Raw genomic sequence first — 26,317 nt, 5'->3', positions numbered from 1 at the left:
AATATAATAGGTTATAAATAAAACAGACGTTTTTAAAAATTTTTGGAGTAATATTAGAAGTTATAATTAAGTAGTTATAGTTAATTGTAGAAATTAAGAATATATATTTAAATAATAGTTAGAAATATATATGTATGTTTAATTTGCGTTATTTTTGTGGCTGAATTTTTGGTAAATATAATAGATTAGAGATAAAAAAAATAGTTTTTTAGAATTTTTTGTAACAATAGTAGAAATTATAGTTAATTAGTTAACTATTATAATTAATTTTAAAAATTTAGGAATACATATTTAAATGATATTTAGATAAGTGTGTTTAAGTATAATTAATTCTTGTTTACAATTTTATTCCAATATAATAGATCAGTATTAAAAATTACTTGTTTATAAATTTTTGTAATAATATTATAAATTAGAGTTAAGTCTTATAATTAATTTTAACAATTTAAGATTATATGTTTAAATAATAGTCCAGAATATGTGTGCTTAAATGTAATTAAGGAAGTGTGTGGAGAATTTTTTTCAATATAATATATTAGTAATAAAAATGACTTGTTTTTAAGTTTATGTAATATTTTTAGTAATAATAATTAATTAGTTAACTTTTATAATTTCATTTTATAATTTTTTTGGATTAATTTTTTTGGAATAATGTTGACAGAAATATGTTATTATTTTATGGGAGGTTTTAGTATTATCAGTAAAATTATATGTTTTAATAAGATATTTTTACATTATGTAAGATAGTTGTGTAATCACAATTTACGGATGTTGACATGTGATTACCTTGTCCCTCCGGATCGGTAGAATGAGAGAGTAGAGGAGCATTTACGATCTACTGGTTTTTACCATGTCGCCTAAATTGGAGTTGTTCAATGCCAGAAAGCACTAGTAAACGCTTTAGTGGAAAGGTGGCACCCAGACACACATACCTTTCACCTCTGCGGCCAGAAGCTTCGGAGGTGGCGGATCTGACAAGGATGGCGCCGGCGACACGAGCGGCAACTGTGCGTGGCGGCTGGACGGGTCGCGGTCCTCCCTTCCTCGCGGATATCTCCCCTCTGCCTGTGGCTCTGCTTGACGGCGACGGACTCAGAGGCGGCGGCGGCAGACACGAAGGCAGGGCTTCTCCTTCCTTGCGTATGCCCTATGCTCTCTGACGATAGCATGGCGACCCAACAGCGGCGGCGGCGCGACGGCTCCTCTCCCTGCACCGGCGATGATGGCGATTCGAGATGAGGACGACGGAGACAGCAAGACGCAACGCAGCTTCTCTCTCTCTCCTTCCAGTCGCGGCCTCTTTCTCTCTTTCTCAATGACTCAACGGCGACGGCAGCTCCCAGTCCCGCCGGCACCGCTCCCTTCCTTTCCCCCTCATCCTCTCAGCTCTCCCTTCCTCTCGTACCCCCTTCTTCTTTCTTTCCCTTTCTTTTTTTCCTTTCTCTCTGAAACTTTCTTTCCTTCATTCTTTTCTTTCTTTCTTTCTTTCTTTTTTTTTTGCTTCCTACTGCTGCTTCATATATGTTGTTAGAAAGGGAAAACAAAGGCGGCTAGGGTTAGTTTAGGGGGCTTAGGGTTAATTTGGTTAAAATTAGGGTTTTATTTGAGAATTTAGAGTTAAGGTAAAATTCATATGAGTAATATAACAATTTTATAAATTTAAGAGTAATAGGATAATTGAAAACCTGTTTTATCCTAACACTAATATTTTAAAAAAATACTATTTAATTATCAATTTACAAATTATTCTCAAATAAATAATTCTAATTCGATAACTATAAATAATCTAATTAACTTTCTTTATTCATTAAAATTAAAGTATTAATTTCTAAAATCACAATTATTTAAATCAAATCATGTAAATTCTTATTATTTAAATTAAAAGTTTTTATTTCAATTAATTTAAGACTTCTTTTTGCGACTGATTAATTTAGCAAATTAATTTTATTATGGAGCCAGAGTTTGTGACAGCGTTATGAAAAGGAGGAGAGCTTTACATGAGTATGGTGTCAGTGCACACAGAAAATGGATCGAACGAATTGTCCTGGCCAAATCGGACCGTGCGAGAAGTGGGCTGCACGCGGACTGTCCAAGTTGTGAAAGAGTTGTCCACGCGTCGCACGCCCATGGCTCCCCAGGACGGTGCCCCCTTTAACCCCACAAGTCGCATTCCAATCCTCACTTTTCCCTTCCTTTCCCACCCAACGAGTTGCATGCCATCTTCTTCCTCCCTGAAATCCTAAAAGTTTAGTGCTTCTCATCTATGGACTCTTTCAAAAAATTTGAAAATATCAAAGAGATCACAAACCAGAAAGATTGATCGTCCGAAATTTCACATTGTAAAATATTTCAACTATTCTGATTATGTAAGTTTATTTGTTAATTTTTTTTATATTTCATAGTTCTGATTATTATTTTTGAAATTTAGTTAAGTTTATTGTTGTTAGAACTTGAACTGAGAATCAGTTTATAATTGTATTGATAGAAATTTAGAAATAAATGTTAAAAAAAAGTGTGAATGTAGTTGATTCTTGCTTAAAATGGTTTATAATATAATAGGTTATAAATAACACAGACGTTTTTAAAATTTTTTGGAGTAATATTAGATGTTATAATTAAGTAGTTATAGTTAATTGTAGAAATTTAGGAAGATATGTTTAAATAATAGTTAGAAATATATATGTATGTTTAATTTGCGTTATTCTTGTGGCTGAATTTTTGGTAAATATAATGGATTAGAAATAAAAAAAATAGTTTTTTAGAATTTTTTGTAATAATAGTAGAAATTATAGTTAATTAGTTAACTATTATAATTAATTTTAAAAATTTAGGAATACATATTTAAATGATACTTAGATAAATGTGTTTAAGTATAATTAATTCTTGTTTACAATTTTGTTCCAATATAATAGATCATTATTAAAAATTACTTGTTTATAAATTTTTGTAATAATATTATAAATTAGAGTTAAGTCTTATAATTAATTTTAACAATTTAGGATTATGTGTTTAAATAATAGTCCGGAATATGTGTGCTTAATTGTAATTAAGGAAGTGTTGTGGAGAATTTTTTTCAATATAATAGATTAGTAATAAAAATGACTTGTTTTTAATTTTGTGTAATAATTTTAGTAGTAATAATTAATTAGTTAACTGTTATAATTTCGTTCTATAATTTTTTTGGATTAATTTTTTTGGAATAATGTTGACAGAAATTTGTTATTTTAGGGGAGGCTTTAGTATTATCAGTAAAATTATATGTTTTAATAAGATATTTTTACATTATGTATGATAGTTGTGTAATCAAAAACGTGATTTTGCTATGCGTGTGCAGGATTTACGGATGTTGACATGTGATCACCCTATCCCTCTGGATCGGTACAATGAGAGGGCGGAAGAGCATTTACGATCTACTGGTTCTTACCATGTCGCCTATATTGGAGTTGTTCAATGCCAGAAAGCACTAGTAAACGCTTTAGTGGAAAGGTAGCACCCGGACACACATACCTTTCACCTTCCGGTTGGTGAATGTGCCATGACACTGGAAGACGTGGGTATGATCTTCGGTCTTCCGACCGATGTTCTTCCAGTGACAGGAATGACTTTGAGTAGTTTTGAAGCCTTACAGGCGGAGTGTCTGCACCAATTTGTGGTCGCACCGTTAAAGTTGGAGTGTCGAGGAAGCGGCATAAAATTTACGTGGCTACGGAATTTAAAAGAACGGTTACGGTTGATTGACGAAAACAGTATACAAGTGTACGTTAAGTGCCACGTCATGTTGTTGATCGGTACGATCTTGTTTGGAGACAAGTCTGGGACATCTGTCCATTAGAAGTATCTGCCTATTCTCAGTGATTTTGCTAGTATTAGACAGTACAGTTGGGATCAGCATGCCTAGCACACCTGTACAAGAGTTTATGCAGGGCATCACATTTTGACTGTAAGGAAATTGATGGTCCGTTAACACTTCTTCTGTGTTGGGCATGGATGCGCCTACCGTATCTAGCGCCGGTTCCTAGGGAACCCCGCAGACCGCAGTTTTCCGCTTGCAAATAGGTAATATTATCTTACATTTACCTGGTATATTCATATTTAGAATCCAATTGTGTTAATGAGATGCGTTATATTAGGTGGCGTAACTGGGAGCGTGGAGACCGAATCTATAGATATCTTAAGCTTGCTCATTTTAGGAAGGCCTTGGATGATCTTCAGGAAGGCCATGTGTGTTTGCATTAACGTTGTATTTGGGTCAGGTCTAATGATTTAGTTATTTGGATTTTAATTATTTGTTTGCTTTATTGTTACCAGTTTTTGTGGGTTGCATATTCTGTTGATCATGTTGATCCGGACATAATTTCCGCAAATATCTACATGCACTTAGTGATTTGGAGTGCAACGGTGCCGTTGGTATCTTTTGAGTGTATTGAATGGCATGCTACCGACAGGTTTAGACGACAGTTCGGTTTCGTTCAGGGAGTTCCTCATCAGGAACGAAGTTTATCTTAAACTTGACTAAATAAACTATTTTACAAATGCTAAACGAGTACCTGCACTCATATAATCTGAAAATTTCGGAGCATGCATGCCTTCCAAATCCAAAACTCGCATGAAATATGGCTCCTCAAATGGCACTTCGTTCGCGAGTGCATTTTCAACGTCTTTCACATTCGGAGCCACACTGCCGTCACCTTGATCTTCATCTCCGTATGGACCAACAACTTCGTAATTACTTTCAAACTCTTTCTCACTGTCACTATTGTAGTCCTTCCGTAAAATATTTCGATCGGCCTCAGATTGTTCGAATTCAATGTACAACTCGATGAACGAGATTTAAGCACGACTTTCAATATACATTGAAAACATCTCCTGCATGCTTGCTTCGTCCGTTATATATTTCGTCTGAAATTGAACGAATCTACCAAATACTGGTACAGGATATCTGTATAAAATACATGATATTTTTCTTAACATCTCCGAATCAATCTTCTCACAAATCACACCTTTAAGCTCTTCAAATGAAATTGTGAACGGAATAACAACATCCAACGGATCTTTACAAACAAATTTTACTCCTTCAGGCGTCTGCAATAAAATATGACCAAAATAATACACTTTCAAAAGAACTCTATCATCCATTCTTCTCACTCAATTAAATAAACACAAATACTTCACTATCAATTTTTTTCCTATTCAAGCCAACCAGCTCAACACCAGACCATGAGGAAGAAGAAGAGAAGTCAAAGAAGATGAAGAATGTTAGATCTGGTCGGCGGATTAAGATCTACACACCTTCGCAAGTGTATATTTACACACACAAATCGGACCAAGCGACTTCTGTAACCTAATTCAAATAAACTATACAATAATAAAAACGGACCATCCGATTTCCTTTATTGAAAATAAAAAAATCTTTCTCCACAACTCGGACCCAGCGAGTTGCTCATCCTAAATCCAAAAATTCGTTAACAAAGAAAACGGACCATGCGATTTCCTTAAAGTAATATAAAAAAAATTTGTACATGTACAAGTCGCATGGTCCGATATCCCTTATGTTATTTGCATATCTTCACTCCATGTAAAACGGACCCTCCGATTTGCTCAAAGAAATCTAAAAAAAGAAATCGTTTGGTCCGATTTCTTATCACCAATTCTGAGCAAAAAAGTTGTCCCACATCTTGGTCTAACTCCTCCTCATCCCATAACCCGGCACAACACACCCAACTCTTCCATAACCAAAAAAATTAGCCGATTAATTTAGGAATTTATTGTATATTGTATTATTGTGTGGGAAATTCTCTGGTATGGATCACATGAAACATCCATACATATGGATCCGTTATGGCAGTTAGCATGTTGCGACGCGTAACTTTCTTCCTCTGCGGTATATGGAGAACTGTGCTCGTAAAAGACTGGTAGCAGATGGTTAGCAGAGTGTGTTGACGGTATATATTAAAAAGATTAATGTGCGTGTGTGATTATGAATTTTTGGAAAGTGGGTTGAAATTGTTTGGCCTTGTAATTGTTTGGACTTCTTTAAGGTTCATGGGTTTTTTGGTTTCTTATAATAGTCTCAAGAAAAGGAAATGGAGTTGAAGGAAAAAAAAAAGCATTTTGAGAATCTTTATTTTTATTCTAAATAAATGTATATTATAATTAATTATATAAAGTTGAATGATTTTTTCATTTCGGTCTGAGTGCGAGTGGTATTTTCCAGGATGTTAAAGAAAATTTAATGCTATAATTAAGTTTTAATTTTTAAGAAATTTTTAATGATTTAACAGTAAGGTGTATAAGTACTGATGCATTCTAATCTCTATTTATTGGTCTTTATTATGACCACTTATAGTTGGTTTCTTCTCTTGTTCAATTACTATTCATTAGATGGTATAGAAAAACTTCATCACTGAAGGAAAGGAAGGTTGAGCAAGGGTGTTTTGGTTTGTTTGGCGTGGGAAATAGGCAATATCCTAGGCATTGACACGAAAGTTTCCTTTTCTTTAGTTGGCATTGTGTTGGTGAGTGGGAGTTACTTAATAGTGAATGGATAATTTTTTTGTCATTATTCTAAGGATTTTCAGCTTTCATCCACCCTTTCAATGCACCTGTTGCCTCCCCCACATGGTTTACTCATTTTGAAATAAAAAAACAACTATGCTTTACCTTTTTAGGCTTCGATTATGAGAACATTACATTGTTCATCAGCTTCCAATCCTTTTTTTTTGGTATTAAAACGGGGCTATTGTCCAAAAACGAAGAAACTAAGTACAAACTACTTAGGGTAAAGAATTTCCCCTTCTATCATCAGCTAGGAGTTGAATAAGCTCTTTAGGAGGCTAATCCCAAAAATAAAATTCTTGATTTAGATCGATATTCTTTCGAGTTAAGCAATTAGCACATCTATTACCTTCTCGGTAGATATTAACAAAATAGACATTCCAATCTCTCTGTTTCCATCTTTGTATACTTCTAACTAAGGAATTTGGGTGCTTGTCTAACTTCTTTTGGCTATTCAAAATAGATATAATAGCCTGAGAGTCACACTCCAAAATGAGCTTCCTTATCCCCATAGTCCATGCCATCTTTAGACCTTGATCAATCCCCCATAACTCTCTGTCTTGAAAGCCGTGCAAGAGCCTATGTGGTATAAAAAACCCCCAATCCATCTTTCATTCTCATCTCTTAGAATATTAATTTAACACTTCTTTTTTGCGACTGATTAATTTCGGGTGTGTTTGGCAATTATGTTGGAGAGGATAAAAGTGCGTTGAAATTCTTTGAACGCTGCTTCTTGATGTTTGACAACCTTTTTCTCTCTGAACACAGAAGTGATTTTGCAATCTAAAAGCGCCTTTACTGGAAGCAAAAAATTGTTGCTTCTGCGTTCACTTCAACTGCGTTAGCCTTTGATGATGTTATTGGTTTTTTGCAAAAGAATTTTCATATTTGTTTCAAGTCATTTCAAATATTTTAATTTTTTTTCAATTTTTATAACTTTTTTTATATTTTAATTTTTTATTAAATTTTTTATTGTAATTCTATTCTAATATAAATTATTGATCTTATTAAAAATGACAAAATAAATAAAAAACTGACCATACATAATAATAAAATCATAAGTAATAAAATTTTACAGTCCAAAATAATACTAAATAAAAGAATACTGAGAATACTAAAAAATTATAGAATATTTTTTATTTGACATTATAAAATTTATTATTGTAATTCTTGTTCACTGTTTATTATTCTAATTTGTTATAATATGTATTATTGTTCCTATTAAAAATGATAAATTAAATAAAAAATTAATCATAAATAATAATAAAAACATAGTAAAAAGTTAAAAACCAAAACAGTAAACAAAATAAAATTATTAAGAGTACTCATAAAAGAATATTAAAATATATTATTTTATATGTTATTTTTAATTTAATAAATAAATATTAATTTTTATTATAATAGTAAAAATTTATAACAAATTAAAATAAAATTTTATAAAAAATACTATGTAAAAAATATACTAAAAAAATATAAAAAAGATTGAATATACGTTCTATTTATATTATTCTATATACTCTTATATCTTAATATATATTATTTTCATATTTATTTTTATATTTCTTACTATATTTATCTTACTAAATAATCTTATTTAGATATTATTATATTTAATATTTAGTTTAGAATATTTAATGCATATTTCATTTAAATGTATATTTAATGTATTTAAATGTATATTTAATGTAATTAAATATTTGTTGTCTACATCAGTCCATCTAATAAAACTGAAAATTTAGAATAATATTCTATATTAAAAAAGAACATTATAATTTAATATTATATTTTTTTAGTAATTAACTAATTATCTATCTAGAAGTAATTTTGACTAATATTATCCAAACAATTTCATTTTATCAAAATCAATTTTAGTATAGAATTGTCAAATATAAATCATGTTGGCACAAAATCACTTCTATCTAAAATCAATTTTACAAAATCACTTTCGTTCAAACTCCACCTTAACCAACTCTAATCCAAACACACACTTCGCAAATTAATTTTATTATGGAGCCACAGTTTGTGATGGCGTTATGAAAAGGAGGAGACTTTACATGGGTATGGTGTCAGTGTACACAGAAAACGGACCGAACGAGTTGTCCTGGCCAAATCGGACCGTGCGAGAAGTGGATTGCACGCGGACCGACGAGTTGTGGAAGAGTTGTCCACGCGTCGCACGCTCATGGCTTCCCAGGACGATGCCCCCTTTAACCCCACAAGTCGCGTTCCAATCCTCAATTTTCCCTTCCTTTCCCACCCAACGAGTTGCATGCCATATTCTTCCTCCCTAAAACCTGAAAGTTTGGTGCTTCTCATCCGTGGGCTCTTTCAAAAAATTTGAAATGTCAAAGAGATCACAAACTAGAAAGATTGATCGTCCGGAACTTCAAATTATAAAATATCTCAACTATTCTGATTATGTAAGTTTATTTGTTAATTTTTTTTTATATTTCATAGTTCTGATTATTATTTTTGAAATTTAGTTAAGTTTATTGTTGTTAGAACTTGAACTGAGAATCAGTTTATAATTGTATTGATAGAAATTTAGAAATAAATGTTAAAAAAAGTGTGAATGTAGTTAATTCTTGTTTAAAATGGTTTATAATATTATAGGTTATAAATAAAACAGACGTTTTTAAAAATTTTTGGAGTAATATTAGAAATTATAATTAAGTAGTTATAGTTAATTGTAGAAATTTAGGAATATATGTTTAAATAATAGCTAGAAATATATATGTATGTTTAATTTGCGTTATTCTTGTGGCTGAATTTTTGGTAAATATAGTGGATTATAAATAAAAAAAATAATTTTTTAGAATTTTTTGTAATAATAGTAAAAATTATAGTTAATTAGTTAACTATTATAATTAATTTTAAAAATTTAGGAATACATATTTAAATGATATTTAGATAAGTGTGTTTAAGTATAATTAATTCTTGTTTACAATTTTGTTAAAATATAATAGATCAGTATTAAAAATTACTTGTTTATAAATTTTTGTAATAATATTACAAATTAGAGTTAAGTCTTATAATTAATTTTAACAATTTAGAATTATATGTTTAAATAATAATCCGGAATATGTGTGCTTAAATGTAATTAAGGAAGTGTTGTGAAGAATTTTTTTCAATATAATAGATTAGTAATAAAAATGACTTGTTTTTAATTTTGTGTAATAATTTTAGTAATAATAATTAATTAGTTAACTGTTATAATTTCGTTCTATAATTTTTTTGGATTAATTTTTTTAGAATAATGTTGACAGAAATATGTTATTTTAGGGAAGGTTTTAGTATTATCAATAAAATTATATGTTTTAATAAGATATTTTTACATTACGTATGATAGTTGTGTAATCACAATCGTAATTTTGCTATGTGTGTGCAAGATTTACAGATGTTGACATGTGATCACCATGTCCCTCCGGATCGATATAATGAGAGGGCGGAGGAGCATTTACATTTACTTGTTTTTACCATGTCGCCCATATTGGAAGTGTTCAATGCCAGAAAGCACTGGTAAACGCTTTGGTGGAAAGGTGGCACCCGGACACACATACCTTTCACCTCTGCGGCCAGAAGTTTCGAAGGTAGCGAATCTGACAAGGATGGCGCCGGCGACACGAGCGGCAACTGTGCGTGGCGGCTGGACGGGTCGCGGTCCTCCCTTCCTCGCGGATATCTCCCCTCTGCCCGTGGCTCTGCTTGACGGAGACGGACTCAGAGGCAGCGGCGGCGGACACGAAGGCAGGGCTTCTCCTTCCTCGCGTATGCCCTCTACTCTCTGACGATAGCACGACAACCCCACAGCGGCGGCGGCGCGACGGCTCTTCTCCCTGCACTGGCGATGATGGCGATTCGAGATGAGGACGACGGAGACAGCAAGACGCAAGGCAGCTTCTCTCTCTCTCCTTCCAGTTGCAGCCTTTTTCTCTCTTTCTCAATCACTCGACGGCGACGGCGGCTCCCAGTCCTGCCAACGCCGCTCCCTTCCTTTCCTCCTCATCCTCTCAGCTCTCCCTTCCTCTCGTGCCCCCCTTCTTCTTTCTTTCCCATTCTTTTTTTTCCTTTTCTCTCTGAAGCTTTCTTTCCTTCATTCTTTTCTTTTTTTTTTGTTTGCTTCTTACTGCTGCTGCGTATATGTTGTTAGAACGGGGAAACAAGGGCGGCTAGGGTTAGTTTAGGGGGCTTAGATAATCTCCAGTAGGGAACTCATCCCAGTCCCTATTTATAACCCACCTGTCATAAAAAGTAACTCCACATCAGCTTTTGTTTCATAAACAGTAAATAGGAACTCAAAGCATCTCTCTCTTCTCTATTAGGAGGAACTAACTTTAGTCTCTGGTCCCACTTAATTAATTTATTAAAATACTTGAAATTAATGTAATTAATTTTTTTCAATAATATAATTTAAATATTTAAATTTAAAAAAATTCACTATTAAAAGATATTAATATTAAATAAATTCATATATAACAATAATACACAATATATCATTCGGGGTTACACTAATTTGTAAAATTATTTAATACAAAAAATATAATTAAGTTCTATAATTGACGAACGGAAACTTGGAAGAAGATGAAGAAGAATAGTAAAAAGTGTGAGAATAGAAGTGTATCTAACTGGTATATGTAGAGTAACAAAATATTAATTTATTAATAATAAAAGTAACATAATAACGACTAATTTCTAACGACTAATTTTATAACGGCTAGTTTTATAACGACTAATTTAATATAATAATATAAATAATATTTAATATTAATTATGACATAAATAATTATTATAAATTATTAATTAAATAAAAATTAATTATTTAATCTAATTAATTATTATAATTATTAATAAATTAATTATGATTTAATTATTATTTAAATAATTAATATAAATAATTAATTAAATAAAAATATAATTATTTAATATAATCATTTATTTTAATATAATTATTTAATATAATTAATTAAACTTTATACAATTATTTATTTAAATAATAACTTGCCAAATCGTTACTCCGAGTCCCTATTTAGAGGAACTTTGTTCCATCGGTCCTTGTACAAGAATCCATTCCATTTTGCTCCAACGGTGAGGAATTCATTTGTGTCAGAAAAAATTAGCAAGGCACTCACTATTGGAGTTGCTCTTAGTGTTAATTTGGTTAAAATTAGGGTTTTATTTGAGAATTTAGAGTTAAGGTAAAATTCATATGAATAATATAACAATTTTATAAATTTAAGAATAATAGAATAATTGAAAACATGTTTTATCCTAACACTAATATTTAAAAAAATACTATTTAATTATTAATTTACAAATTATTCCCAAATAAATAATTCTAATTCGATAACTATAAATAATCTAATTAATTTTCTTTATTCATAAAAATTAAAATATTAATTTCTAAATCACAATTATTTAAATCAAATCATGTAAATTCTTATTGTTTTACGAATTCTAAACTTTATAATTTAAATATGAAAATTATCCAAAAATTATAAAATTAGATAAAATTTTTAATTTAATTATCAAAACTTGATTTAGTTAACTTTAATAAAATAATTTTTGATATTAAAATATTTAACGAATAAATAAATTAAATTAGTTCACAATAAGATTTTTCGAAAATTTTGAGTCTTACAAAGAACATTTTTAATCTCTACTTGGGAATAAAAGTTTGCAATCTTGGAGATTATCTATGTTGAGAATTTATTTATTTTTATTTTTTTTGTCTCAGATTGTGCAATGTTATTATTGTGTATTGTGCAATGTTAGCTATTGTTAATAATCTCCTAAGGTGCATTAGAAACAAAAAATGATTCAAGAAAAAATCTGATAATGCAGGAAACAAGTGCTGCTAAACTGTCGGAAAGCAATCTGTGTGAGAACTTGAATAAACTGCAGGTCAAATATTTTGGTTTAACACAAAAAAAATGCAGAACACAAAGAGAAGCATGTTCGTCATTTTTCAATGTTAAAACTACAGAAATACAAGACACAACAAAGTCAATTTCGTCTGCAAATCAAGTGCTCCGAATAGCAGAACAAGATAAACGAAATTCATAAAAGACACTGAATAAGTGGATTCAATTTATCCGGTTTTTATTGGGAAAACTTAAGTTTGTTCTATAGTGTTGTATATTCTCTTTAAAATTGTAATCCTTCCTTGGCACACATTTTTATTAGTTTTGAGTTGTTATTCAGTGCTCAAGTATTAACAAACAAATATACACGTAAATAAGCCAAGCTTATTAAAAAGAAAAGGGAAGACATGCATATCCCTTACTTTCCTTGCTTGTGGGAAATTTTGTTAGTAGCATTTCACAATAATATAGGTCACTAGAATTGATAAGATCCTTTGAAAGTTTGAAGTAATACAGAAGATGGGTCAGGAGAGGAGATCCGAACTCAGAATAGGTGATTCTCATTATCAAGTCAACATCCAAATGCGTCGGATTGTCCAACCATTATTGTTGATGAGAACAGAAAAAAAAAAGAGCATTAAGAAACTGTTCATGTAAATGGAGAAAGAGTGGAGAAACTTGATCTAACAATCTTTCGAATAAGGTAAATTATTGCATTGATTCTTGAATCTTCAAACAGGCTAGTAAACATGAAAGAATCAAATTAAAATTTTAAAACAATTAAAGCCTACTTCGAGCAAAAGCTCCTACTGAACTCGTTGCTCGAATTATAAAATCTATAAAGGTTAAATACTCGATTACAGGATCACTGTTTAAGAGTATAATATAACTGCAGCGCTCTTAATTATGAGAAAAATGAAACATTATCACGTATAACACAACAAAACTATTCACAAACAAAAGGGAGCATATTAGGAGAATCGGTTCAGTGATTGCGGAAGCCCCCCACTCTACCGACACTATTCTATTCTTTATCCGAAGAACAAAAAACCATCTTGTGTGGAAATCCTTGGGAGTATATGAAATTTTCAATTCTAAATAGTAAAATTAAAATGTAGTTCAAACTTCAGTTACTTCCATTTCAGTTTTCACTGTGCTAAATTGGCGACGTTTCACTGTGACAACAAACTAAATTAACTCAGGAGACTGAGAAAATTAATCGGCAAGAGAAAAAGTATAATAGATAAACCAAGTATGTGACTGAAGATACTAGAGAGGTTAACTATAAGTACATAATCATGATACTATTAACCCTAATTAACATCGTTCACTAATCTAAACCTAAAGAGAGAGCATAACAAGAATTAAAAAGCTAATAATAAGCAAGATATTGGAATTGGGTAAGAATCCTATCGAATACTAAATGGAACCCTAATTATCCGAAAACAATTGCTTCTCCCATTTCCATGTTAAACTTCCCGTGTTACCAAGCAAATTCACTCGTCATCATCATCCTCCTACAACAGCAAAGAACAAAAACATAATTAATACCAACAAATCAAACATGAAAAAGCGATAAAATTAAAGTACAAAAAGCAATCAGCATATATATTGATTCCACCTCATCCTCATCCTCATCATTTACTTCAGACTTTGACTTGTCAGATTCATCTTCCTCAGAAGCACCCTTGCTCTCCTGAATACATAAAAACCAATAAATAACAAGGATTATTAATTAGAATTGTGACTTCTAAAAAGTATGTAGTTACCTGTTTTTTGTTGTAGGCTTGCATACTCCTTTCATACTCTTCTTTCTTTTTCTCTGCCTTAGCTTGGTAGGGAGCTTTATCCTAAACCACAAAGTAATAAACAAATTAGGACCATAAAATATAAGAAAACAATTACAAAAATAACAGAAAAAACCAATCACCAATCATAGAATAGCATCGAAAAAAGAAATTCAGAATTTAAGTACTCACAGCATCAGACATTGATTTCCACCTGTCACCACCAGCCTTGCCAACCTAATTGATTTGAAGCAGCAACGTCAAAAACAATTTAAAATTCAAACTAAAAAATAATTTGAAAACTCTTTCAAAAATTTTTAAAACAAGTACTGAACAGAATTCCACGTAAATAAACACTCACAACTGCAACGGATTTGTTGCTTGGGTGCTCCTTCTTGTACTGTTCTCTGAACTCAGACCTGCAAAACAAAAACAAATCGATCTCAGCCACAAACAGTTAAATCTCTAACAAAAGCGAAGTAGCTAAACAATTTGAAAAACATACATGAAAACGAAGAAAGCGCTTGGAGGCCTCTTCGGCTTGTTAGGATCTTTAGCTTTCTTAGCCTGCTTCCTTCCCGTTCCAGCGCCCTTGCGCTTCAACCTAAAACCACACGCGACCGAGAAAATCACAAAAAATTTTCAAAAATCTATGCCGAAACAGCAAACTTCATACCACTTGAAATCAGATCTGAAAACAGAAGTTTCAGTATCGCAAAATCCAATTTCGTAAACCTAGCATATCAAGGAGTGAAAACCAACTGAACAAATCCTTATTCCAAAAAAAAAAAAACTCACCGGTTATCAGCAGCTTTCGCGTCGGCTTTAACCTTCGGCATAGCGAATCGTGAAGACTCGAAATCGAACGAAGAACGAGTTGCGAAATCGCAGACTCAGTCCGAGTCAGAGCCGCAAGGGTTTCCGAGTCACTACTAAACGAAAAAAAAGAACAAATAAATAATAATAATAATAATAATAATAATAATAATAAACAAAGGCTCTCAAATAATTATAGAGAGCGAAAACGAAAGCAAAAGGGAAAGACTGGAAGGAGAAAACACTAACGTGATTTCGTGAGAGAGTGCGTAGCGTTGTGTTGCGTTGTGAGAAAGAAGGGTTTGGGCGCGAGAATAAGAAGCCTGAGAGGGTAGGGGCAACGAAGAGAAAACGCTAACACAAAATTTTGGAATCGCGGAACATAAAATAAAATTGAAGTTTTGGGTTTACGCGGGATCTCTGAGATCTTCTGCCACGTCATCGATCCCCGTTATGCGAAATCATTGGCTCCCGATCCGCTTGTGCTTCCTCTGTGTGTGTGTTTTGGGCGGACGCCGAATCCATTTGGGAGAAAATAGCACTATTGCGTTGTGCTTTGAATGTTTGTGACGCGTGCTGTTAGGCGAGGGAAATTACCAGTTTGGGGTTTTTGGGGTTTGAGAATTTACCAAGTTGCCACGGGATAATGAGCAACGCGCCCACGCGAAGTTGACGTGTAGATATTCTGCGCCTTCCAAGGTCATGTTCGTAAATTCACCTTACAGATATTTCATAGCCTTTTGTTAGGCTTATTAGAGTTATAGAGTTAAAAAGGTCAAAGGTCAACGATTGTTGTTGCTGGATTTTTATTGGGCCTATTTTGAAGTTTTTTGAAAAAGATAACGAAACTAGGCCCAAGTGACAGAAAAGTTTAACAAAAAGAAGCATAAACAAAAATTAAAACAAAAACACAGAAGAAGAAAGGACCGAAGTGAAAGAGCGGAAGCGTTTTTGTGATTGGAATCGAAGACGAAGATGATGGAAGCGGAAGCAAGTGAAGAACGACGAAGGTCGATAGCAGCACCTTTCATATTCTTCATCATTTTCGCTTTTCATTTCGGATCAAATTGGATCGAACGCCACAAAAAGGTTCTTCTCTCCATTTACGCTAATAATAATGCTTTCGGAGAAATAATTCTCGATTGGAATTTTTTGACGTTTAGCGATGATATATCTCATGCATAGTCCAGCTGAATAAAGTCTCGTGCATGCTCTGTTCTGTTGTAAATTAAATAGGAAGAAGCATAACTTAATATTATTGATATTGTTATGTTTATAATTCTAGAGGTTATATGTCTCTAAGAATATATGAACTTAAATTTATAAGTTGTCAATCATGTGCATTGGTGTTATGAAAATATTGTGCTGATTTGGATTATCTTTTAATGGGAACAACTACAATTGAGCTAAGCTCAATTCTATCTAACATGATTTTGAACTTTTCATGAGACATAGTGGACACTATTTTCGAATGCTTATCAGTTATCATTATTTTCTGTTGGTAAGATATGTTGATTGCAACATTCAATTCCTTTGTTCGTATGCTTTTGCTGCAGAGTCGATCCGAGCAAGAAAAAGAGAACCAGATGCGAGCACAAATAAAACAACTTCTGAGGGAAGCAAGTACACTGTCACAGTAAGTAACTCATGCATTGGCCACTGTCTCCTCTATTGAAAGGAATTGATCATTGATAGAATTGAAATTATATATGTGGTATTTTATATTTGTTGTTTCTTGCATTGAAACATTTTTATTTGGCGCTTTAGGACTCAAGTTTGAGTTGCTCAGCCATTCAGACTTGCTATTATATGATTGAAAGTGGAACTTTATTTATACTTGGTTTCTTTTCTTATGTGCTTGCTTAGTTTATGGCCATTGGAAGTGGAAGGGTAAATCTATCGTTTTGCCAGTATGTTCTCTGTGCCCTATGTCATAGATATTTTGGCTTTAAAAGTGCATGTTATAATAAGAATATTGAAACAAAAATATTGAAGTGGACAAGGGCCAATATGATAGAGAAGTGTCTATATCATTGGCAACTGCCATAGATATTTCATAGCAACATCAGAAATTCATTGATTTAAATCTAATATAAGCTTAATTTCATATGTGTGCTTTTGTGATAGAATGTGTACATGAACCCATTGTTTGTCCTCTCAGGCCAGCCACCTTTGCACAGGCAGCAAAACTCAGAAGACAAGCAGCTGCTAAAGAGAGAGAACTTGCAAAGTGTGAGTTATATCTTGCTGCAATTCATTTTTGATGTTGTATTTTATGCAGATGTAGATTGACACAATGAAGAGCTATAATGTTAAATCTTTGAACTTCTACATTGAAATAAAGAAAATTATAGTTCTAAATATGTTCTTGAATTTTGGAAGCAATAAGTAGTAACTGAAAATGAGAAGGCTGTAATTATTCAAGTTGTTCAATTTAAACAATATGTTGCTGAAAAATTGAAACAAGGTCATCTAAATAAATATACACTTTTTCATATATAAAATAAAAGGTATGATTTTAAACTCATTAAATGTGTGCTCTTTTGTATTAACAGTATTTTTTATAATAGATGCTAAGGAGTTAAAGATAATTTTTATATCCTTTCCATTTTTATATCAACTTCTTTTTTTCTGTTGTTTCATATCCTTTTGCTGGATTTTCTGTGTTTTGGGAGGATTTTCTTTGCACTTCATGATGTATGATGTATGTCGCATAGCACAACAGAAGAAAGGGAACAATAAGAATTTTTTGAGTGATTGTGAAAGGAATGCAGGACAGTATAAAAAAGTGGTAAACAAAACTCTAGTTCCAGAATCCCATTTTCAAATTCTAATATTGAAGTACTTTACAATTCTTAGATAAACCACAGCCTGATTGTCGAGCAATCAAGTTATTGTAAAATCCCTACTAATCCCAACAATTGAAATATCAAACAATTGTCCCCCCCCCTGTAAAATACCTAAAAATGTCCAATTAATGATATATTCTCAGTAATGTTGTAGTCACATAATCAGTTATGCATAAAATGTGTGGAAATTCTTGTGCATGTATATTGTAAAACTGCCGTAGGTGTTTCCTACTTCATAAATCTAGCATTTATCATCATTTTTCATTTCAACATCCTTACATATTATTTTGGTGGATAGTTTCTTGTTCATGTAGATTGAAAGATTATAATTTATTTTAAATTAATCTGCAGGTCAAAATGTACAGAACAAGGATAATGCATTGTACTCAAAAGTTCTGCTCATCGCCCGGGTATTTACAAATACAATATTTGTTTTGTAGTTTGTTTATTTTATTTCTGTATGCTGATAAAGTGCTATCTGGATATGCTGTGTAGGTTTTAACATATTTCGTTTTGCTTATCTGGTTTTGGAGTGTTCCTGTGGCTACCATATCTCAACAACTTGTGCAACCATTTGGTAAATGCAATTACAATTATTGCTTCAAATTTTTTAGGTTATAATACGGCATTATTGCCCTTTTTTTTTTGTTTAAAAAAAAGGAATAAGACCTAAAAGGTTTATTAGCTTTTTTCATGTGGAAAAAATCAAATTTGGCTTTCTTATTTTTCTTGGATTTCTAACATTCTTTCCGAAGGATGTCGTAGCTGATAACTTTCCTACCTCATCTTTTATTAATAGCAAAAGTACATAACACTAAGGTTTTGTTTTGTGTTCTGAACTTTTTTCAGGAAGATTATTATCTTGGAGGACTGGTGGGTTTCAAAATGGCAATGTTATTGTAAGTAATTGCGAGTATCTTTCCTTACATGCATATTTCTTCAAATGAAGTGATATTTTAAGGCAATGCAAAGGAGAAAATTGATATCAGCTTTATACTTTGCATTTGCATGGGTTATGGTACTTCAAAATCCAAATAATTTTGGTACACATTTTGCAGTAATTTTTTACTTTTGGGGTATGTTTGATTAAAAGGTTAAAGTGTGGGAGATTTAACTTTACAATTTACCTATTTACATGGCGTATGATACACAATGCAATCACGTTGTCTACACTATGCATTCTACTAGCAGTTGGTTTCTAAATGTAATTGCCAACTTTCTTTTTAAATATCGTTGCAGATTGGGATTATACCTTGGCTAATAGTATCTACCAGGGTTAGCAAAGTTATTTGTAGACTCGTCTATTTTAAGTAGATTTTTGCGATCTTCAACTACAATGCTGGAAAATCACAAGCTCCCTTGACTAGTATCATGGATCTGAAAATGAAAAGAATGAAAAGTTAATAGATTTGTACACCATGACTGGGCTCCCTTTTTCTTTTCTTTTTTTCCAACATTGGATGGTCAGTTGTAAGCAAAGTTATCAAACTCTAAGACTAGACTTGTAAATTCTTTAGTTTCCAAATTCGGTTTATGAGTTTATAGGTTGATTTTTATGATTTCCACTAGTTTAGAAACTTTATTTTGATAACCTTGGCTGTAAGTATTCCATTACTTTTGCTTTTGAGCAGAGGCCACTGAGTAAGATTCATTCTGCATTTGCTTGTTATATGATAGCCATTACCTTGCTGGGTTCTTTTTGTTTCTTGTTGTATCTTAGACCTTATCAAGGAATTTTATCATTTGATTCATCTTGAATTGCAAAAGCTTCAGTGGCATTCTGTTCTGTTCACTCCAGCCGGGTTAGCAATCATTTTACGCAGTTACAAGATGTGTTAAGATGCTGTTGTCATATAGAACAGTTTAAATATACTTTTTCACCAACAGGTTCAGCAATGTCCTTTTGATGCTTAGAGTTTCTTAGAATTTAGCTAATATCTTCAGTGCAGTGTTTGGCTCATATCCCTATGATAAAGTGTTCTTTTGAAGGACTGACTAGTAGATACTTGACAAGGTGATTGCTATGATCTTTAAAAGTGTTTGCCTAACTTATTAAAATGGGTTAAAAATTAATATTTAATTTACCACTTGACAATTGACATCATATAATTAGACCAGTTTCAATCTATGTGCATATGATAATCTCTCGGATGTATTTCATATCACTAAACTAAACACTAAATTCAGGTGTGTAACTGAAGTACTAGTTTAACAAGAATATATATATTGTTTATTTTGAATGCTCATTGATTTCTTGGTCAAGAAACTCAAATGTTTTCCTTCCGGCTAAATTTTATCGAAATGGAACCTACATGTGAGCTTTTCTTAGATATGGAAGCATGGGGGAATACACGCATATGTGGGATAGTTTTCTGACAGTGTGAGCGTGGAGAAATCGGAGAGTGCGATTTCTTTGAAAACTAATCAGCACATGAAATCGCACCGTGCGATTTGTATGATAAGGAGAAATGAAATTTTATGCTACTGTAATCGCACCATCCGTTTAAAGTTTGGTTTGTTTCTCAATACGCAACGGCACAACAAGTCGCATGGTCCGAGTTCCATGGCTTGGATATTGGTAAGAACTCGGACCCTCCGTTTTGAGTGCGGATGAAATTTATTCGAGGAACTTCAAGAGGAAATCGCACGGTGCGATTTGAGTTGTTATTCTTTTTTTGAGTCATGTATGTTAACCTAGTCGATGGGTGCGAGTTCGATAAAGTTGTCCATATAAAAGCGCGAAGTAAGGAGGTAGCTCACTCGCGTCTTCTTCCCCAACTTGAACGGCTGCATATTCTTCTTCTGTTTCTTCTTTCTCGTTTCTTTATTATCTGCTAATTCGAACTTCAAATCTAGTAGCCAAATCTATCTTCTTTTCTTCTTATATGTTTGAGAGAAATGAGTGATAGAGTGTTACTAAAGGTGTATTATTTTGGTCAGATTTTACTACAAACTTCGGAAGGAGTAAAATTTATATGTGAAAAACCCTTAGATGTTGTTATTCCTTTTATCATCTCATTTGAAGAGCTGAAAGGGGTGATTTGTGAAAAGATTGATTCTGAGAGAGCAAAAAAGATATCATGTATTCTATACAGATATCCCATACAGGTATTTGGTGGATTCGTCCATTTTCAAACCAGATATGTGACGGACGAAGAGAGCATGCAAGAGATGTTTTCGATGTATATTGAAAACCGGGCTCAGGTCTCGTTCATCGAGTTGTATGTTGAGTTTGAACAATCTGAGGCCGACCGAAATATTCTACGAGAAGATTATAATAGTGACAGTGAAGAAGAGTTCGAAAGTAACTACCAGTTTGTTGGTCCAGATGGAGATGGAGTTGAAGATCAAGGTGACGGAGCTACGGCGCCAGATGTAACAGAGGTGGCAAATGCACTCGCAAACGATGAGCCGTTTGAGGAGCCATCATTCATGCGAGTTTTGGATTTGGAAGCCATGCATGTTCCGGAGTTTCCGGGATATATGACTGCAGGTACGTAAAATTTACATGAGTTTGTAAATATCATTCGCAGTTAACGGTTCAAATCCAGTGAACTGGACCGGTTAGGTTCCGGTTCATGTCGTGTGACGGTCGAACCGGCCTGTCTGGTCTATTTTTTACATGAATTGTTGTTGTTCTTGTTTTAATTAGAGTGACATAATAAGGTGTTGTCAGATTTGTAATATATGTCTGTTTATTTGATTTTTCCTATGGTGGTTGTCAAATGCAGAGATTCCTATTGTCGCAGATGGTGAGTTTGCCGTTGGTATGGAGTTCAGTTCGAGGGAAGCTGTTATTAAGGCGATAAAAGAGTATACCATACGACGAAGTGTAGACTACCGGGTGTATGAGTCTGAGCCGTTGACATTTTATGCCAAGTGTACGCAGTACGGATCAGGGTGTGATTGGCTTATCAGGGTTAGCATGATCAGCAGGAAGTACTGTTGGGTTATAAGGAGGTATAATGGTAGTCACACATGTACCCGAGCCACCATTTCACAAGATCATTCGAAGCTGGATTCTCTCACAATTGCAGAAGTGATAAAGCCATTGGTTGAGGCGGACCCCTCCTTAAAGGTAAAGTCGGTTATAGCAGAAGTGCAATCGAAGTTTAACTACACCATTAGTTATCGGAAAGCATGGCTGGCTAAGCAAAGGGCAGTAGAAAAAATATTTGGAGGTTGGGAAGCATCGTATGAAGCGTTGCCTATATGGTTTGAGGCCATGTGTCATAAGGAGCCGTCAGCTGTTGTCCATTTTGAGACTATGCCTGCTTATCAAGGCGATGACTTGGTGGGTGATATTCGAGTACTGCATCGAGTATTTTGGAGTTATTACCCCTGTATTAGGGCATTCAGACATTGTAAACCAGTTGTCCAGGTGGATGGGACTCACTTGTATGGAAAGTATAAGGGTTGTCTGCTAGTGGCAGTTTCACAAGATGGCAACAACAATATTGTCCCAATTGCGTTTGCTGTTGTGGAGGGAGAGACTTCTGATGCATGGCACTTTTTCCTAAGTAACCTTCGTCAACATGTTGTCACTCGGGATGGTATTGGTCTAATATCCGACCGACACGAATCCATCAATGCAGCTGTGGAGCGCAGTAACGGAGCTTGGTCACCTCCTAGAGCTTTTCATATGTTTTGCATCAGGCATATTGAGTCAAACTTTCTGCGGAAATTCAAGGCACCGTTCCTCCAAAAATTGGTCGTCAACATTGGTAACCATTTACTAAATTTAGTTATGTTATTAATAGATTTAACCATCACGCGATTTCTTTCGACATCTATTTTTTTTTTTGCTTTCCTTCAGGATATTCAAGGACGGTGCGGGAGTACGAACTGCGTTACCAGCGATTACGGGAACGGGGCGAAGCGTATACAGACTGGTTAAACCGAATTCCTCGCGAACAGTATGCATTGGCATTTGATGGTGGATACCGATGGGGTCACATGACGACGAATCTTGTGGAATGCATCAATTCAGTGTTGAAGGGTGCACGCAATCTGCCAATAACTGCTCTTGTGAAGGCAACATTCTACAGGCTAAACGAGTTGTTCACCCGAAAAAGAGCAGAGGCAGAAGTGCGGATTAGTGCTGGCCATGTGTTCTCTGATGTCGTGACCTCGAAGTTGCACGCAAACCAGCTTGCATCGGGAAACATTCAGGTCAGTTGCTTTGACCGCCTGAATGAGGTCTTTGAGGTGCGTGAGATGCCAAGTGGACTGGAGTTTGCAGTCGATCTACGAGGACTTCGATGTGACTGCGGTGAGTTCCAGGTGGATCGGATCCCTTGCAGACATGTGTTCGCATGTTGTGCCAACCAACGACTCGATTGGAAACTATATGTCCATGATGTGTATAAGATGGACCAAATTCGGCGGGTGTACCGAGCAAGGTTTAGGCCACTAGGTAATCCTACGACATGGCCAGCTTACAATGGACCCCGGTTCGTACCGAATCCGTACCTTAGACGCGTCACGAAAGGTCGCCCCAAGATGACTCGCTTCTTAAATGAGATAGACACGCGAATGTTACGTCGTCCTAGGCGATGTACGCTATGTGGAGCTGAGGGACATAGTCGTAGCAGATGCCGTCAGTCATCTGGTGCAAATGCCGGCGGAGATGCTCAATAGGTTCACAGTCTCAGATGATATGATATGTGTATTATTATATAGTATGGCATAAGTTGTCAATGTGATTTAAATTGACCTGATATATCTAACATTGTATAATATCACTCGGAAACTCGTATTTATGTAACATTGCATGACGTTTTTATTTTGCTTTTATGTTAAACTAGTAATTATTTTTAACTTATAATATTTTGTTAAGTAATTAATATGTATTATATTAATATCTACTACAAGTATTTATTAATATGTATTATTTATTAATATCTACTACTTATGCAGTTCAAATGTTGGACCGAACCGGTATATGGTCGTGTTATCCGGTTCTCTGGTTCAACAGGTCGGTTCGGTCCGGTTTTAGCAACACCAAATATATAACACCTGTAGCATGTTAAAATATAAATAAATTCATAGGAAACATCATGACACAGTCCACATAAAATATATTTGATAATAAATTCATGAATACTCTAAAGGTACAATAGATATCTTAGCATCCTCTAAGTCATTAGTACGTAATGTCCAAAACATACAAATTATTCTAAACAAAGTCGACATGATTAAAACTTAAATAAATACATTAGTACCTAATGTGCAAAACATACAAATTATTTTAAACAAAGTCGACATGATTAAAACTTAAATAAATACATTAGTACCTAATGTCCAAAGCATACAAATTATTCTAAACAAAGTCGACATGATTAAAACTTAAATAAATACATTAGTACCTAATGTCCAAAACATACAAATTATTCTAAACAAAGTCGACATGATTAAAACTTAAGTAAACACATTACACCACAACTACTTTCTAATTGACCACTTTACATCCTTCACCAACTTCTTGCATTTCTTGGCCGCCTTTTTGAAAACAGATGGAGTGTAGCGATTAGCGCTACGACGTGGAGGATCAATCCTAAGGTTGTAACCTTTGGCTTGGTCATCCGGAGTGCGGGCCTGACCTGTTCACAAATTTATATACACAATTAAATATAGTACATTAGGTTCTCAAGTCAACAAAGATACCACATATTATCCAAGAATAGACAAACAAATATACCAATTATGACCACACAATAAATAACTAATGTATCATGTAAAGCAAAATACTCAATATAAATACCATCATTACGGGACTCTTCGTCCTCATCGAACTCCTCTATTTCATCATCCTCATCATCATCCTCGTCATCCGGGTTGTCCACTAGATACGCATCGGTCTCCTGCTGGAGTGTGTTATCATTTTCTTCAATGAGTCCCATGGAAACAACGTACGAATTTTGACTATTAAAAACTCCGCGTCCACCCTCACTCCTACTAGAGTCAACAGATACGAATCCTCCAGATGCAACCGATGAGGAATGGCCTGGATACCTCGCATCCAACGAATGCCTCCCTGGCATTAACTCATTTTGATGGCCAAATTGAGACTGTCCTGCTTCTCCAGCCATAAGCCCAAGCAACTGGCTAAAAGAACCGCCTTCGCCTGGATCAAACTGTGACATACCCCAATGTTGTTGAGGATGTGTAAATGATGGGTTGAAATGTGTCTGCGGTACATACTGGCCTGAGAACTGAGGTTGTTCTTGTGGAAGCGGATTCGTAGGTGGTATCTCAGGCGAATGTGGCTCCTGTTCATCATTGTCATCATCCATATCCTGACTACCCTCATCCATATCATGATTACCCCCATCCAAATCCTGATTACCTTCATCATTCTCTTCACCCACAAGATTTGACAAATACAAGCGGTTCCCATATTCTCCTCGGTACCAATGCATGTAAGTTTCCAACTGAGGCTGTGAAGGAATGGGAAGCTCGGAAAGAACGTGATGATACCTGTTGGTCCAATGCATCACCCAACCGTAATGAGTAGGTGCCGTGGCCCAGTTAAAATTCTTAGGACCAGTGAGGACTTCTCCATGCGCCTTCTCCAGATTCCGCACCTCCTGAGGCACTCCCTGAACGAGTCCGAATTGTCGCCTATACCTATCGGTAGCATGTCACTCAATACATTCAAATGACACCAAAGGCACTGTAGCGCTCCACACAACCGAGTGCATATAGATTTCAGCAGGAATTATGTTAGGATCCACGCGATCCACAGCATACGCAACCCAGACAAACTGAAAAAAAAATAAAGGAAATTCATGACTACAACCCACATAACAGTCACATTAACAATGGTTCATAAGATTTACACAGGCCCTAAACAGGAAACTAATACTACTTTAATGAAAACTCACCTCGCCTTCCTGAAGTTGATCAAAGGCCTTCCTAAAGTCAGCTAGCTTCATATATTTATATCGTCGGTCACCGCGCTCCCAGTTCCGCCACCTTATACGATACATTTAATGTTGACAATTGAGTTATAAATATAAATAAAGTGGTACATTTAATCATTATATTACCTGTTTGCTAGCGGAAAACTGCGGGACTCCCTAGGAACTGGCGATAGATATGGCAGCCGGATCCAAGCCCAACCGAGAAGAAGTGTTAGCGGGCCATCTATGCCTTTACAGTCAACTCGAGATGCCCGGCATAATGCCCTATAGAGGTGTGCTAGGCATGCAGATCCCCAACTGTATTGTATAATACTACCAAATTCACGTAGCAATGGAAGAAACTTCCAGTGCACACCTGCGCCTGATTTATCCCCAAACAAGATCGTCCCGATAAGCAACATAATGTGGCATTTGACATACCTCTGTATACCAATTTCATCAGTCAAGGGTAAATTTTCTTTAAGGTCCCGCAGCCAAGTCAGTTTAATGCAGCTGCCTCTACACTCCGACTTACGCGGTGCAAC

The 26,317-nt window shown here is 34.3% G+C and overlaps 3 protein-coding genes across 4 annotated transcripts; 2 read left to right on the top strand and 1 right to left on the bottom strand.

Moving 5' to 3' along the window:
* Positions 1 to 13,631: 13,631 nt before the first annotated feature.
* On the bottom strand, positions 13,632 to 15,851 carry LOC112797235 (HMG1/2-like protein). 2 transcript variants are annotated; one of them, XM_025840058.3, is made up of 8 exons: positions 15,269 to 15,851; positions 15,002 to 15,135; positions 14,709 to 14,807; positions 14,565 to 14,622; positions 14,396 to 14,440; positions 14,186 to 14,266; positions 14,038 to 14,112; positions 13,632 to 13,933 (listed from the first exon to the last, which is right to left on the bottom strand). In XM_025840058.3, exons 2-8 carry the CDS (start codon positions 15,040 to 15,042, stop codon positions 13,913 to 13,915), a joined length of 420 nt encoding a protein of 139 aa, XP_025695843.1. In that variant the 5' UTR covers positions 15,043 to 15,135; positions 15,269 to 15,851; the 3' UTR covers positions 13,632 to 13,912. The 2 variants fall into 2 exon arrangements, with proteins under 2 accessions (XP_025695843.1, XP_025695851.1); XM_025840066.3 differs by having other exon boundaries at positions 15,002 to 15,132; positions 15,269 to 15,617.
* An 88-nt stretch (positions 15,852 to 15,939) lies between these two features.
* LOC112797224 (protein GET1) lies at positions 15,940 to 19,537 on the top strand. Its single transcript, XM_025840047.3, has 7 exons — positions 15,940 to 16,108; positions 16,576 to 16,655; positions 17,181 to 17,251; positions 18,220 to 18,278; positions 18,364 to 18,445; positions 18,718 to 18,767; positions 19,108 to 19,537. Exons 1-7 carry the CDS (start codon positions 15,995 to 15,997, stop codon positions 19,180 to 19,182), a joined length of 531 nt encoding a protein of 176 aa, XP_025695832.1. The 5' UTR covers positions 15,940 to 15,994; the 3' UTR covers positions 19,183 to 19,537.
* Positions 19,538 to 20,652: 1,115 nt separating this feature from the next.
* LOC112797216 (uncharacterized) lies at positions 20,653 to 23,657 on the top strand. The gene is made up of 3 exons (XM_025840041.2): positions 20,653 to 21,361; positions 21,600 to 22,592; positions 22,685 to 23,657. Exons 1-3 carry the CDS (start codon positions 20,767 to 20,769, stop codon positions 23,506 to 23,508), a joined length of 2,412 nt encoding a protein of 803 aa, XP_025695826.1. The 5' UTR covers positions 20,653 to 20,766; the 3' UTR covers positions 23,509 to 23,657.
* Positions 23,658 to 26,317: the final 2,660 nt, after the last annotated feature.

The sequence above is a fragment of the Arachis hypogaea genome, chromosome 1 (assembly GCF_003086295.3).
Source record: "Arachis hypogaea cultivar Tifrunner chromosome 1, arahy.Tifrunner.gnm2.J5K5, whole genome shotgun sequence".
NCBI classification, from domain to species: domain Eukaryota; kingdom Viridiplantae; phylum Streptophyta; class Magnoliopsida; order Fabales; family Fabaceae; genus Arachis; species Arachis hypogaea.
Note: the sequence above shows the minus strand (reverse complement) of the source record. Positions and strands in the feature narration are given on the sequence as shown.

Bases quoted from the DNA above. Each gene is read 5' to 3' on its own strand.
- LOC112797235 (XM_025840058.3), bottom strand. From the start codon at position 15,042: ATGCCGAAGGTTAAAGCCGACGCGAAAGCTGCTGATAACCG. The intron at 14,623-14,708 runs GTATGTTTTTCA...TTTGTTTTGCAG, and splicing joins AGCGCTTTCTTCGTTTTCAT to GTCTGAGTTCAGAGAACAGT. The intron at 14,113-14,185 runs GTAACTACATAC...TTATGTATTCAG, and splicing joins AAGCCTACAACAAAAAACAG to GAGAGCAAGGGTGCTTCTGA.
- LOC112797224 (XM_025840047.3), top strand. From the start codon at position 15,995: ATGATGGAAGCGGAAGCAAGTGAAGAACGACGAAGGTCGATAGCAGCA. The intron at 17,252-18,219 runs GTGAGTTATATC...ATTAATCTGCAG, and splicing joins AGAGAGAGAACTTGCAAAGT to GTCAAAATGTACAGAACAAG. The intron at 18,446-18,717 runs GTAAATGCAATT...AACTTTTTTCAG, and splicing joins ACAACTTGTGCAACCATTTG to GAAGATTATTATCTTGGAGG.
- LOC112797216 (XM_025840041.2), top strand. From the start codon at position 20,767: ATGAGTGATAGAGTGTTACTAAAGGTGTATTATTTTGGTCAGATTTTA. The intron at 21,362-21,599 runs GTACGTAAAATT...TGTCAAATGCAG, and splicing joins TCCGGGATATATGACTGCAG to AGATTCCTATTGTCGCAGAT. The intron at 22,593-22,684 runs GTAACCATTTAC...GCTTTCCTTCAG, and splicing joins AAAATTGGTCGTCAACATTG to GATATTCAAGGACGGTGCGG.